The sequence below is a fragment of the Epinephelus moara genome, chromosome 22 (assembly GCF_006386435.1).
Source record: "Epinephelus moara isolate mb chromosome 22, YSFRI_EMoa_1.0, whole genome shotgun sequence".
In the NCBI taxonomy this organism is placed as follows: domain Eukaryota; kingdom Metazoa; phylum Chordata; class Actinopteri; order Perciformes; family Serranidae; genus Epinephelus; species Epinephelus moara.
Window position 1 is genome coordinate 1,605,392 of NC_065527.1, and position 12,263 is coordinate 1,617,654.

General features: G+C 44.3%; 2 protein-coding genes across 3 annotated transcripts in view; one reads left to right on the forward strand and one right to left on the reverse strand.

Moving 5' to 3' along the window:
* The window catches only part of LOC126384502 (sodium-dependent neutral amino acid transporter B(0)AT3-like), a 13,227-nt gene extending 4,614 nt beyond the window's left edge, over positions 1 to 8,613 (forward strand). The window contains exons 4-13 of the mRNA XM_050035616.1: positions 1,053 to 1,234; positions 1,333 to 1,443; positions 1,522 to 1,634; positions 3,545 to 3,673; positions 3,764 to 3,920; positions 4,084 to 4,288; positions 5,274 to 5,433; positions 5,525 to 5,645; positions 5,689 to 5,730; positions 7,528 to 8,613. Of these exons, the coding sequence (XP_049891573.1) occupies positions 1,053 to 1,234; positions 1,333 to 1,443; positions 1,522 to 1,634; positions 3,545 to 3,673; positions 3,764 to 3,920; positions 4,084 to 4,288; positions 5,274 to 5,433; positions 5,525 to 5,645; positions 5,689 to 5,730; positions 7,528 to 7,746 (1,439 nt within the window). The 3' untranslated portion in view covers positions 7,747 to 8,613. The remainder of the gene's footprint in view (positions 1 to 1,052; positions 1,235 to 1,332; positions 1,444 to 1,521; positions 1,635 to 3,544; positions 3,674 to 3,763; positions 3,921 to 4,083; positions 4,289 to 5,273; positions 5,434 to 5,524; positions 5,646 to 5,688; positions 5,731 to 7,527) is intronic.
* LOC126384497 (telomerase reverse transcriptase-like) lies at positions 6,789 to 12,158 on the reverse strand. 2 transcript variants are annotated; one of them, XM_050035612.1, is made up of 3 exons: positions 11,902 to 12,158; positions 11,669 to 11,806; positions 6,789 to 7,380 (listed from the first exon to the last, which is right to left on the reverse strand). In XM_050035612.1, the coding sequence occupies exons 1-3, from the start codon at positions 11,987 to 11,989 to the stop codon at positions 7,283 to 7,285; spliced, it is 324 nt and encodes a 107-aa protein (XP_049891569.1). In that variant the 5' UTR covers positions 11,990 to 12,158; the 3' UTR covers positions 6,789 to 7,282. The 2 variants fall into 2 exon arrangements, with proteins under 2 accessions (XP_049891569.1, XP_049891568.1); XM_050035611.1 differs by lacking the exon at positions 6,789 to 7,380 and adding an exon at positions 8,354 to 8,494 and having other exon boundaries at positions 11,902 to 12,086.
* Positions 12,159 to 12,263: the final 105 nt, after the last annotated feature.

The window sequence follows — 12,263 nt, forward strand, 5'->3', positions numbered from 1 at the left end:
GGTGCTGTGACATGTTCTCCCTGTGTCAGCGTGGGTTTCCTCCAGGTGCTCTGACATGTTCTCCCTGTGTCAGCGTGGGTTTCTGACAAAATCACAGTGATTCAGTTCAGTGTGCGGTGATTTTTAAAGCAGTTCTTCAATATTTCAAGAAAGCATTTACATTAAAAAGAGAGTGTCACTTTTAATACTTTGTCACCACTGTTTAACACTGTGTGTAAAATTCTTATGTGTCAAACTTGGTTGAGAAATTCGTTTAATTACAATAAAGTTGCAAAATGTAAAAGGAATTTTAACTATCAGGCTCTGCGTGACATTTCAGGTGAAAGTAAATTTTTATTGTTTTATGGCTCAAAGGGATCCTGCTGTGTGACATGAGCATGCTTTGCACGGTGACAGATAGAAGAGTGAACGACAGGTAAAGGGCACAAATCGTTTGTTTTCAGTCATCATACAAAGATATTAAATCTATTTCATTTTTAGATGCAACATATTTTCGTTAAGTCGTCACAGCCCCCAGTGCTCTGCTGATAGTTTGTATTTTCATTATGAATATGGGTACCAGGTGTGGCATGTCATGTCTCTCTCTGTCTCTCTGTGTCATACGGATTACTGTTAATTTATTATGCTGATCTGTTCTGTACGACATCTATTGCACGTCTGTCCGTCCTGGAAGAGGGATCCCTCCTCAGTTGCTCTTCCTGAGGTTTCTACCATTTTTTTTCCCCCGTTAAAGGGTTTTTTGGGGAGTTTTTCCTGATCAGCTGTGAGGGTCATAAGGACAGAGGGATGTCGTATGCTGTAAAGCCCTGTGAGGCAAATTGTGATTTGTGATATTGGGCTTTATAAATAAAATTGATTGATTGATTGATGACTGACTCAGGCACTATGAATATTTAAGATGGCGACTTTCTGTCATGTATCAAAATTTTGAGCAAGAGTCATAGGCTTGAAACGTCACTCTGCATTATAACCCAAAATTAACACCAGTAAGTTTCGGTCATTGTAGAGTTTTATAGATCTCATGTTTGTCTCTTGTGTCTGCATACACACAGGTTATAATGATGAGTGTGTGAAGAGCACTCCAGTGAACTACTTCTGGTACCGTGAGACCCTGAACGTCACACCAGACATCGAGATCAGCGGCTCCCTGCAGTGGTGGCTGGTCATCTGTCTGGCCAGCGCCTGGTTAGTGGTCTACATCTGCTTCATCAAAGGCATCGAGTCCATGGGAAAGGTCCGTTTACCTGGAGACATCACTGCTGACAGTGACAGTGAGCTGCAGACAGACAGACAGAGTTAATGATGGCTGTATGGTGTGTTTGCATATTTCAGGCTGTGTATGTGACGTCCACATTTCCCTACCTGGTGCTGACTATCTTCCTGATCCGTGGCCTCACTCTGCCCGGAGCTACTGACGGACTGGTGTACCTCTTCACTCCTGATGTGAGTTTGTTGCTGCTACAGCTGATATGAGATGTTATTTCCTGACACAATGACCTGATGTATTTCTGCTGGCTGCAGTGGGAGATTCTGAAGAACCCTCAGGTGTGGCTGGACGCTGCCACTCAGATCTTCTTCTCTCTGTCTCTGGCGTTTGGAGGTCTCATAGCTTTCTCCAGCTACAACGCTGAGAAGTAAGTTTTATTTCACCCTTCCTGACCACCAGAGGCAGCGTTTTAACACTGAATGTCTTTTAGTCTTGAACACGAGCAGCTCGAGTATCTATAGCAAAGTCATGTGTGACCTCGGATGACCCCGGCTAAGGTATAACTTCTGGTTTCATCTTCTTGCTTATGCAGGTTACCCACTGTGGTGGCATTAAACTATCTACGATTATTCGGAGCTCGTCACTTGTAGCCTTGTGATCACTCCATCCAAATTACTCGCCCTCGAAAGGCTGCAACAAGCTGCTCCTCTCCAGGGGAGGAGAGGTGTGTTCACCATTCGGCTCTTCACCCTGGACTGGTGGACATTTTATCCTCAGTCGTCACCAGCATAATAAGAACCAATTCATCCTATAAAAATTAATTTATAAGAACAGTTATCAGAGTGCCCTTGCTTGAGCCTCTCAGAGGTTTCATGCCTCACACTGTGCAGGCTGGTAGAGGTGGAAGTTGTGATGGGTACTGATGGCCTCCCTGTGTTGGAGCAGGTGAAACTAGCCTAACCTACTCATCCCAAACATTGATGGTTGATCTGACAAGCAGTCTCCCAGCTCAACACATTCTCACTACGACCTCGTCACATATTGACGTTTGGTCAAACTGTACACTGCCAAAGGCCATCTCAGGATGGGACGTTGTATGTGGACCACATCCACCACCCCTCCCGCCCGCCCCAGTTGGACTTTCACTGCCTTAACTTTTGTTCTTGTCCTGCTGCGTTTCCTCCTGATGCCACTGGGCACTGTTAAACTACAACAGCAACCAGCTGCATATCATGCTGACACTGAAGGACCGCTTTTGTTTAATTGGTTTCTGACGCCACAAGTCACTGCCCATGCTCTCCAGCATGGATCTGCTAGCCACTGAGCCGCCACAGACGAAGTCTCCCCTCCTGCCGTCCATTCTGGTGTCGGCTCAGAGGATGCTGGTGCACCCAATCCACCTATAGCTGAATTGATTTTCAAGGAAGATGTTGTCTCAGCAGCAGCTTCAGGCGTTCTCTTTAATGTGGAGTCCTCCCATGCCTCCGGGCCTGGCTCCCGTTCCTCAGCTCATAGTTCTTTAGACGGGGCAGACGATGGCGCTGTGGGGTCCGTCATTCGCACGGCAGAGGCTCACCTGCAGCTGGATGTATGGCTGTCAGGATTAAGGCCTGATAGTGTTTTCTGAAGACGCAATCGCGATTTTTCATGGACTTAAGCACTTCCAGCACTTTAATGCATATCATGTAGCATCCTTTTAATTGTCTATGTTGTCTTGTCAATTGTCTGTATGTGTTGTTGTGCTACTCTATGTGCCTTTTAATTGCCCCTCGGGGACAAATAAAGTGTTTTGAATTGAATTGAATCCAGCCGTTTTTTTCTTTTTTTGAGGCCAGCCTATCTTATTTAATGCTTTGCAATGGGGGCGCCACATATTGACACCGCACTACAAACTGCTCAACTACCAAAATGCACTGTCCCAGATCAGACCAATAAAAGCTCTTTCCGGGTACTGGGTAATGTAATGTGAGCACAGTGGTGATTAATGTTTTATTCTGAAAAATAAAATAAATTTTTTTTGTTCTCACCCACTGCCCGCCTGTGTGTAGTTAATTTTTACCCGTGAATTTATGTATATACATATTTATACCTGTTATGCAGCAGCTTTTTGCAGGTTACCAGCAGGTACCCGACCCTGTGCAGGACACTAGACAATGTTCTTCTCTGACAAGGCTCCACATCCTGCCCCCTCAGTTGTACCCGTGGATGCTTGACTCGGTGCAGGACAGGCAGAGACAGCATGTCCAACTGTGAAATACTCCTTAAACTCCCTCAGTAAAATAGGTATGATGTGGTTGATGACTTACAGAGCTGTGTTTCTGCTTCTGTCTTCATCAGAAATAACTGTGAGAGGGACGCTCTTATTGTAGGAATAATAAACAGTGCCACGTCTCTTTACGGCTCCATTTCCATCTTCTCCATCCTGGGATTTAAAGCAAACAACGCCTACAACTCCTGTATGGAGGAGTACGTATGCACACATTATTCCATAAAATTCTAAAGCTTTTATTTTCCTTTATGAAACCAATGAGGCTGATTTTTTAATCCCGTCTGCAGAAACATCTTGGCTGTGACCAACCACTTTGAGTTCTCAGACCAGAACATCACAGTGGAGAACTACGATCACTGGATTGAGTATCTAAATCAAACATCTCCAGGTGAGCTGGCCAAAGTGGACCTGAGGCCCTGTGATCTGCAGACATTCCTCGACCAGGTATCGTATCTTTGAAAACACTCAATTGCTCACTTATATCCTGAATGTTTTCCGCTCTCACCCTGCCTCTCTCTCCCTGTAGTACAGAACATCATGTGCAGGTCAAACATGTACAGTCAGTTCCTGATTACTCTCTGGCCTCTCTCTCATCTTCCTCCCACAGAGCGCCTCAGGAACCGGCCTGGCTTTCATTGTGTTTAGCGAAGCAGTGATCGAGATGCCAGGCTCGCAGGTATGGGCCATACTGTTCTTCGTCATGCTACTCAGCCTGGGCCTCTCCTCCATGTTTGGCAACCTAGAGGGAGTCCTCAATCCCATTAGGGACCTCAAACTGGTGCCTGAGTGGATCCCTGATGAGCTCGTAACAGGTACCTGCAAATCAGATGAAGCTTTTCTGAAATCTTTGATGAATAACAGAACAAACTTGAGTTGACCTTGCTTGATTATAGGTTTAATACAACACAAACCTGACGTCAGAGCAGAGACATCATACAGAATCACGTATAATCTAGGGCTGTACCCAAATATTATTCGGATATTCGAATATTCGTTTCTATGGGTAGGTATTCGTTATGAAAATCTGGTATTCGATATTCGTTTTTTTATTGACTTTTTTTTTTTTTTTAACATATTTTTTTTGTGCTAAATGTTGTCTTTTTGTTGTTGGTAAATGTAGGTTATCAATAAAAATCAAAACTTTTAAATTGCATTGTTAAAAATGTGAAAATATAGTATCGCCTACCAACTGAGCTTGTGCNAAGGCTGTACACAACAGTAAGGCTATAGACATTATATTCTATTCAGGCCGGCAGAACCAGCAGCGCATCGGCTCCACAGTGCACAGCACTGCTGAATCACGATTTTATGGGAGCACAGAGTGTCCTGGAGTCGTTATAAATTCTGCCAAAGGTCCGAATGTTAAAAAATGGTATTCAGGACAGCCCTAGTATAATCACGCAACCTTTAAGGAGTTAAAAAAACGTTGTGTAACTCTCTGTCCAGACTATTTATCTCCTACAATCTTAACCTCCAGACACCTTCAGCCTCCTCTCATAAATCCAGGTGTGACGGACTTTGAGGCCTCTGAAAATATCAGACCATCATATCTTACATTCCTTCTTTCCAACATTGTTCTACCAAAGTTCATTCCTTTTTGATCATAAATCACTTTTGTCAAATATTTAGTTCATTGTTTAGAACAGTGTTCTCCTCTTCTATGATTCTTGACACACAGGAAATAATAAAGCCCAGTGTCCATCTCTGCAGATAATGCCATAATATCATATCATACATTCCTTCATTTCAAATATTTTTCTAATCCCCTCTCTGACAACCTTTTTTTTCCTCCCACAGCAGTCATCTGCCTGATCTCCTTCTCCATAGGCCTCATCTTCACCCTGGGGTCGGGGAACTACTGGATGGAGATCTTCAACAGCTACGTGGGCTCTGTTCCTCTGCTCATCGTCGCATTGTTTGAGATCATTGGAGTCATTTATGTCCATGGAATGAAAAAGTACTGATTTCTCCTCTTCTGTGATACTCTGCAGTCTCATGAGATTCATATATATGAAACATTTCTTTCTGGTCCCTTTATCCTCTGACAGTTTCAGTGAAGATATCTACTTCATGACTGGGAAGAGGCCCAACATCTTCTGGAAGGCGTGCTGGATGGTCATCAGTCCTTTGATGCTCGTGGTGGTGTTGATTTCCTACGTGGTCGTCCAGGCACAGAAACACCCCACCTATCCCGCATGGAACCGTCGTCCAGGCACAGAAACACCCCACCTATCCCGCATGGAACCCAGACTATGTAAGCAAGTCGAAGGCACTGACACGGAGACATATACATACTGTAGAACAGAATTATCACCACCATTACCCTACACTCTACAGTGTTTGAGCATCTTTTAGCTCACCTCAGTTTTGGTTTTAATGCCCACAAATTCACAGTTTGACTTGACTCTCATCGACCTCGTCAGAGTTTTCAGCCTCAGAGGAACATTTGTTTTATAACCACCTGTACACTACCTGCATGGCACCAAACAACATACAAAAGTTAGAGACTGGCTGGTGAAGAGTCTGGTTTCTGCTTTAAACATAGCACTGAGACGGCCCTGATTAAAGTCACTAACAACCTTCTGTCATCGTCTGACTCTCGTTTCATCACCATCCTCATCCTTCTCGACCTCAGCACTGCTTTTGACACCATGAATCATCCCACACTCATCACATGCCTCAAATCCACCATTGGCATCACTGGCACTGCCCTCACCTGGTTTCAGTCCCACCTCTCAGACATCAAGACATCAATTCATCTCTGTCAACAACTGCAGTTCATCTATAGTTCCTGTCACCCACGGTGTCCTCCAAGGTTCTGTGCTTGGTCCCCTTCTCTTCATCCTCTGCATGCTCCAACTTGGACAGATCCTCCATCTCCATGACCTCCAGTTTCACTGTTACGCAGAAGATACACAACTCTACCTCTCCTCCAAGACCATGACTGCACTGCTCACTTCACTGTCACCAACTGCCTGACAGATATTAAAACATGGATGCAAAAAATGTTCTGAAACTCAACTGCAGTGGGTCAGAAATCTTTATCATTAGCCCAGACTCCCTTTCGAGGGATTGAAACTCATGCGGCACGTCGCCTACACCATTGTGAGCATTTATACTTGTGTGGTGGTGTGTCTGTGTCACTCTGCAGTTACACCTCCAAAACACTGGTTGTTGGTGAGGTTTCTGTGAAGTGCTGCAAAGTTTAGTTGATTCAAAACACACATTAAACACACATTAAACATGGCTTAACAGAGACAGTTTCAAACACAAATCAGCTTCACTATAACTCGCAGAATTCACAGACAAACACTTGTCTTATACTAAACACGTTTTCCAAACAAATACAACATGCTAACGTTATTAGCACAAGCCTATGGCATTTCACATTGTATAAATTAGCCTAGCAGCTAGCAGAGATTTCCTCTGCTCATATGAAGCCAGGATAAATCACACACAAGACTTAAAATGCTATTTTTGTGGAGGCTTTATTGTCTTCACAATTTATTGTTTCTTATCTGTGAAATTAAAGTAAATCAAAGCTTTGTTTCCACTGAGGGAAATGGTTTCAGCTTACAGAGACAGATGTATAGTTACATTTATGGGGAGTTGCACATCAGGTTACAGCGTAGGGTATGGCGCCAATTTGACACAGAAGTATAAATCCCGCATTACCCACCCCACTCAGGATTTCACACTCAATACCGATGGCTCTATCATCTGCAAGTCTGCAACCTCGAACTTGTCTTTGACCCCACCCTCTCCCTCCTGTGTCATGTCAGCCACATCACCAAAACAGCCTTCTTTCACCTCCGTAACAAAAGAGGCAGAGCACCCTGAAAAGAGACGCTGGGTGTGACGCATTTTCTCCAGGCGGCCACATATACCCGCTCCTCACAGAAACCTGGAAAAAGACGACGGTGCTGAGAAAATAAAGAGAATCTGCTGATTTCACAAAATGTCAAAGTATTGTTCAACTTTATTTTTTAAATGAAATCCTTTTACAATATTCTGTACATTATATTTTACACTGTGTTGTCTTTGTCTGCAGGAACTGTTCCCAAAAACTGAAACCAAGTCCCACCCAGACTGGGTGTTTGCCATCATCATCCTCCTCTCTGTAGTACCTGTGATTTCCATCCCTCTGGTCGCTCTCTACAGACTCATCTGCTGTGGAATCAAGAAGTCGTCTGCTCGCGCCGACCTAACTCCCTACTACAACGACAGCTTTGAGGCTGAAACACCGCAACACAAGAACCAGAGAGCTTAAAAATGTTTGCAAGAAACAACGTTACTGAACGGAAAAGGACCTCTGACATATAATCAGTCACACTCACTTTACTACTGATTTATGTTGTTTACATTTATCAGCAATAAACAGAACCTGAAAACTGGATTAATTTCACAGAGAAATTCTACTCTTCGGAGATGATCAAACACATCACACTGAAACACACAGCCATGTCACAAACCATCACTGCAGAGATCTGAACGATCCTCCAGGTGACGTCAAGTCTTCTTTGTGGAAAACTACCACAAAGTATAAATCAAAGTCCAGAGACAAACAGCTGTGCGAGGGGGCGGGGTCTGCAACAGTAGCTGGATGTTTCAGTTATCCATCTTTACTAATCTGGTGGTTGTTGATTTATAGGGTGTGTTTATGACTGAGCTTTATCACTTAAGTGTTTTATATCGATGACTAAAGACTGTTTTCTTCTTTCCCAATGCTATATAATGGATGCCATTTTTGGCACACTGACGATCAGATAAATCTGAATCACTGCAGGTAAAGTTTAGTACTGAGTTTTTGTACATGAACATTTGAAAGAAGCAGGACTAAGTGCTCTTGTCTACCTTACAGCTGCTGAGGTTTCATGGTTGAGGTGGGGGCTGTAATCTGTACGAGCTCAAAGTCTACATCTGGATGGCCAAGAAGTCTTCGGGGGTCCTGGGTTTAGTGGCCTGTCGGACTCTGGCCAGTCTCAGATCCCCCAGACGCCTCTCCAGACTGCGCTTTCCTGTCAACAGGACGACAGCAGAGGGTTGTTTTTTTAACCATTTTGATAGTGAACAATAAAATTTGTCCACCTGAAGTATTTCAAATTGTAAAATCAAATTAAAGGTGGTAATAAACTGAGTTGTGTGAGATGTCTGGATTCATTGGGTGCACCGAACACAAAGTCCACATTTAAAGGGGTTGGAAAGTTACGATGATGATTGTGTTCATACTGTTAATTTATGGAGTCTTTTCACCAGAGAACCGAGGCTCTACTTTCCTGCAGGTTAATCATTTCCTGGTATTAAACAAACACACTTGCAGTAATTACAGCACTCATTTTGCAGAGGCTGCAGTCAGTGTCAAAGTGCATGAGCCAGTTTGAACAGGTGGGTTTTGAGATGGGATTTGGGGATGTTATGCTGTTGGAATGTCGAATGTGTGGAGGCAGAGTTCAGAGCCTGGGGGCAGTGCAGCTGAAAGCACCCATGTTGCTGACGCATGAGGTGGGAATGGTCAGGAGACCAGCAGTGGAAGAGACCAGGGAGCAGGAGGGGTGTACTCCTGGAGGAGGTCAGAGAGGTGGGGGCTGGGCTGTGGAGGGCTTTGAAAGTGAGCAGAAGGTTTTTAGGCCCGTTTCCACTGAAGAAGTTCCTGGTACTATTTGGGGGGCAGGAACTACTACAGGAACGTCCTCTTGCTCGGCTCTCTCAACCGCTGTGTCTCCACTGAGAGAGCGGAGTACGAGGAAGGTTCCTGTAAAGTTACGGGCTCTGGATGTGACGTAATCGTTGCGCGACCATTTTGACCGGGGCGACGTAGGGACGTTGTTAGCTGTTAGCCGATAGCGGTGTCTGTAATAACTCAGTAAATGGCCCGTGAAAAAAACATTTTTTCCAGCGGATGTCTTAGTTACAACATGATTGAGCTAACTGGAGTAGTTTCATGTCGTATCCGACAACGGGAGGCTTTTAACAGATGCTGTTGTGAGCTGTCCCTGTCAGCTGCAGCCACTACTGATGCTTTCCAGACATCGTGATTTCCCATAACTGAATAAATACCACACATAGCAACACAAAACTGCTTTGCTAGCTCAATCATGTTGTAACTAAGATATCCGCTGGAAAGAATATTTTTTTCACGGGCCATTTAGTGAGTTTTTTTTACATGGCGGCGGAAGCTATATGAACGAGCTAACCCTCGTCTGCTGAGTTTTAAAAATGCCGGCTATTTTGTAGCTTTCTGTTCACGTCACATCCCTCCTTGAGTATATCCAATCAGCACCAAGTAAACCCCAAGCCCCAGCCAGGAGTCTTTCGGGGCCGTTCTGAGTACCTACCCCGAGGCAGGGACTTGTTTAGCCCCTGTAAAAGTTCCGGAACTCTGTCCTTAGGGGGTGGTTCCTGCGGTGGAGACACGCACCAACGGCCCCGGCCCCGTAAAATTACCCCGAAGTTCCTGCGGTGGAAACGGGCCTTTTGTAATCAATCCCATACTAAACAGGAACCCAGTGTAGTTGTTGTAATCAATCCCATACTAAACAGGAACCCAGTGTAGTTGGATGAGAATGGGGGTGATGTGGTCAGATGATTTGGTGCGGTAATGATTCAGGCAGCAGAGTTTTAAATGATTTGAATCCTGTTGATGAGTTTGGTGAGAAGGCCAGAGAGAACTACATTACAATAGTCAATATGAGATGTGACAAATGTGTGGACCAAGACTTCAGTGCTGGACTGGAACAGTGATGGACAGAGTCTGGAAATGTTGCGGAGGTGGAAGAAAAAAGGTTTTATGTGTGGTTCAAATGAAAGAGTGCTGCCCAGAATGACACCGAGGCTCTTGACGTGGCTGGATGAAGGTACAGGGAAGTTATCAGTGATGATGTGAGGGACGTGGGTGCTTTGGATTTTGGACAGGGTGTTTTTGGAACTGATGAGCAGGGGCTCTGTTTTGCTGCTGTTGAGTTTAAGAAAGTTCCTGCTCATCCAACTCCTGTTGTCCTCAAGGCAGGTGGTGAGGGAGGTGGGAGGAAGGGACATGTAGACCTGTGTGTCGTCTGCGTAGCGGCGGAAATTAACACCATGGTGACGGAGGTTGTGCCTGGGGGAATGAGGTTCATCTAGTGCACATATTTGCAAATTAGATTAAATCTGATTGTTTACCTAGAAACAGTGCAGGATCTTAAATATTCCATCCTTATTTTATGTTGTAACTTCCTGTGTTTTTAAATGATTTTAAAATCCTCAAATTTTCTGATTGTTTCCAGGTACAGGTGAAAATATTTGAGTTACCATGAGGCAGTTACCATGCGAGTGTGTGTTTGAATGGAGGTGAGTCGGGACGTGAAATACCCAGTGAGTAAATATCGCTTGTTAAAGTCAGAGCGTGTTTAGCATCTGTGTTGTGACATGCACCCCATGAAAACAGAATATTTAAGCAATGTATCATTTTGCCTTTGATTGGACCGCTAAAAAGTGGGCGGGCTTAGAGTTTATTGCGTACAGAGCTACAGCAGACTGTTGTCTCCTCACACACCTCCAACAGGAGGAGATGAATGAATTAACCCTCACTGGTCACATTATTTTGTTAATGAAAACAAAGGTTTTGCCCACTGACATCCAACACATATATCTTCCTGTCTCTCTCCATATCGCTCTGATCACTACCACAACCCACAGACGGTGAAGTGTGTATTATATGATCGATGTGGCGAACAATTTGCCGAAAGTCTTGTTTGATTGGATGAACTTTTGTGAACACCACTGAATGCAGGATGAGTTTTAAACTGTTTTACAGGAAGACAGAAGACGTGGATCTTTATGTAGAAATACTTTACTCATACTTGTTTTGACATATATTTGGCAGCTAGCAAGATAGAAATGATCAGTAACATGGACACAGGATTAAAACTGGCAAAATATATTTCTTATTTCATGGGGACTTTAAGTTTTATTTGGTGAGTTGTTGTCATGTTTGTAGGATCACGTGCATTGTTCATGATCCACAGCACAGCCCTGTGGTGGAGTCGTGTTTTACCTCCAGCTATTGAAATGATGTCATCGTGACATCATCCCTTAAAGGGTCAATATAAACGTTATTAATATATTAATTGGAAGAATATGTGATAACAACAGTGCTTGTCATCGTGTGCTGCCACAGGGTAGTTAGTGTGCATGTGTTTCCTGAAGGTACGTACGTTTGTGCAGGTGTGGGAGCAGATCCTTGTAGAGCGGACGATGTTGTGACATCACCAGCAGGAAGGACAGACAGAAGAGCAGCTCCACTGCTTCGTACTGCACGACGCCGCTCTGAGCCTTACTGCCTAAAATCTGTCCTGCACAGAGGGAAAACATTAAAAGATGAGAATCAAGTTTGAACTCGATATTGCTCAAATTGCTATTTCCCAGATGTATGAAGGGGAACTGTTGCCTTTGTTGCTGAGCCTGATGAGCTGATTGGCGTATTCGGCCATATCCAGAATCATCTGCAGGAAGAACATGGGGTTCTTAGCAACCATCTGACCAAAGGGCAAACTCTGGACACACACGTGGAACCTAAAAACATGAGAGATGAAAACATGAGACAAAAGAGAACACAAAAGACGCCCTGCCCCGTCAGATGTTTACACTGAGATAACAGAGGCGACAATTAGTCCTCAGCTCGGTGCAGTTATTGATTAACAACCCTCACTGAGCTCATCTTAATGGATGTTTAACATTTACAGACCCATTTATTAAGCTACAGCCACTGAGAACATACGAGGGGACGGACGGACGGGCGGGGGGGGGGGG

Excerpts from the sequence above, each read along its gene's own strand:
- LOC126384497 (XM_050035611.1), bottom strand. The coding sequence starts at position 11,989 with ATGGTTGCTAAGAACCCCATGTTCTTCCTGCAGATGATTCTGGATATG. Across the intron at positions 11,807-11,901 it reads CATCAGGCTCAGCAACAAAG|GACAGATTTTAGGCAGTAAG; the intron begins GCAACAGTTCCC and ends CCCTCTGTGCAG. Across the intron at positions 8,495-11,668 it reads GCTCCCACACCTGCACAAAC|GAAAGCGCAGTCTGGAGAGG; the intron begins GTACGTACCTTC and ends TCCTGTTGACAG.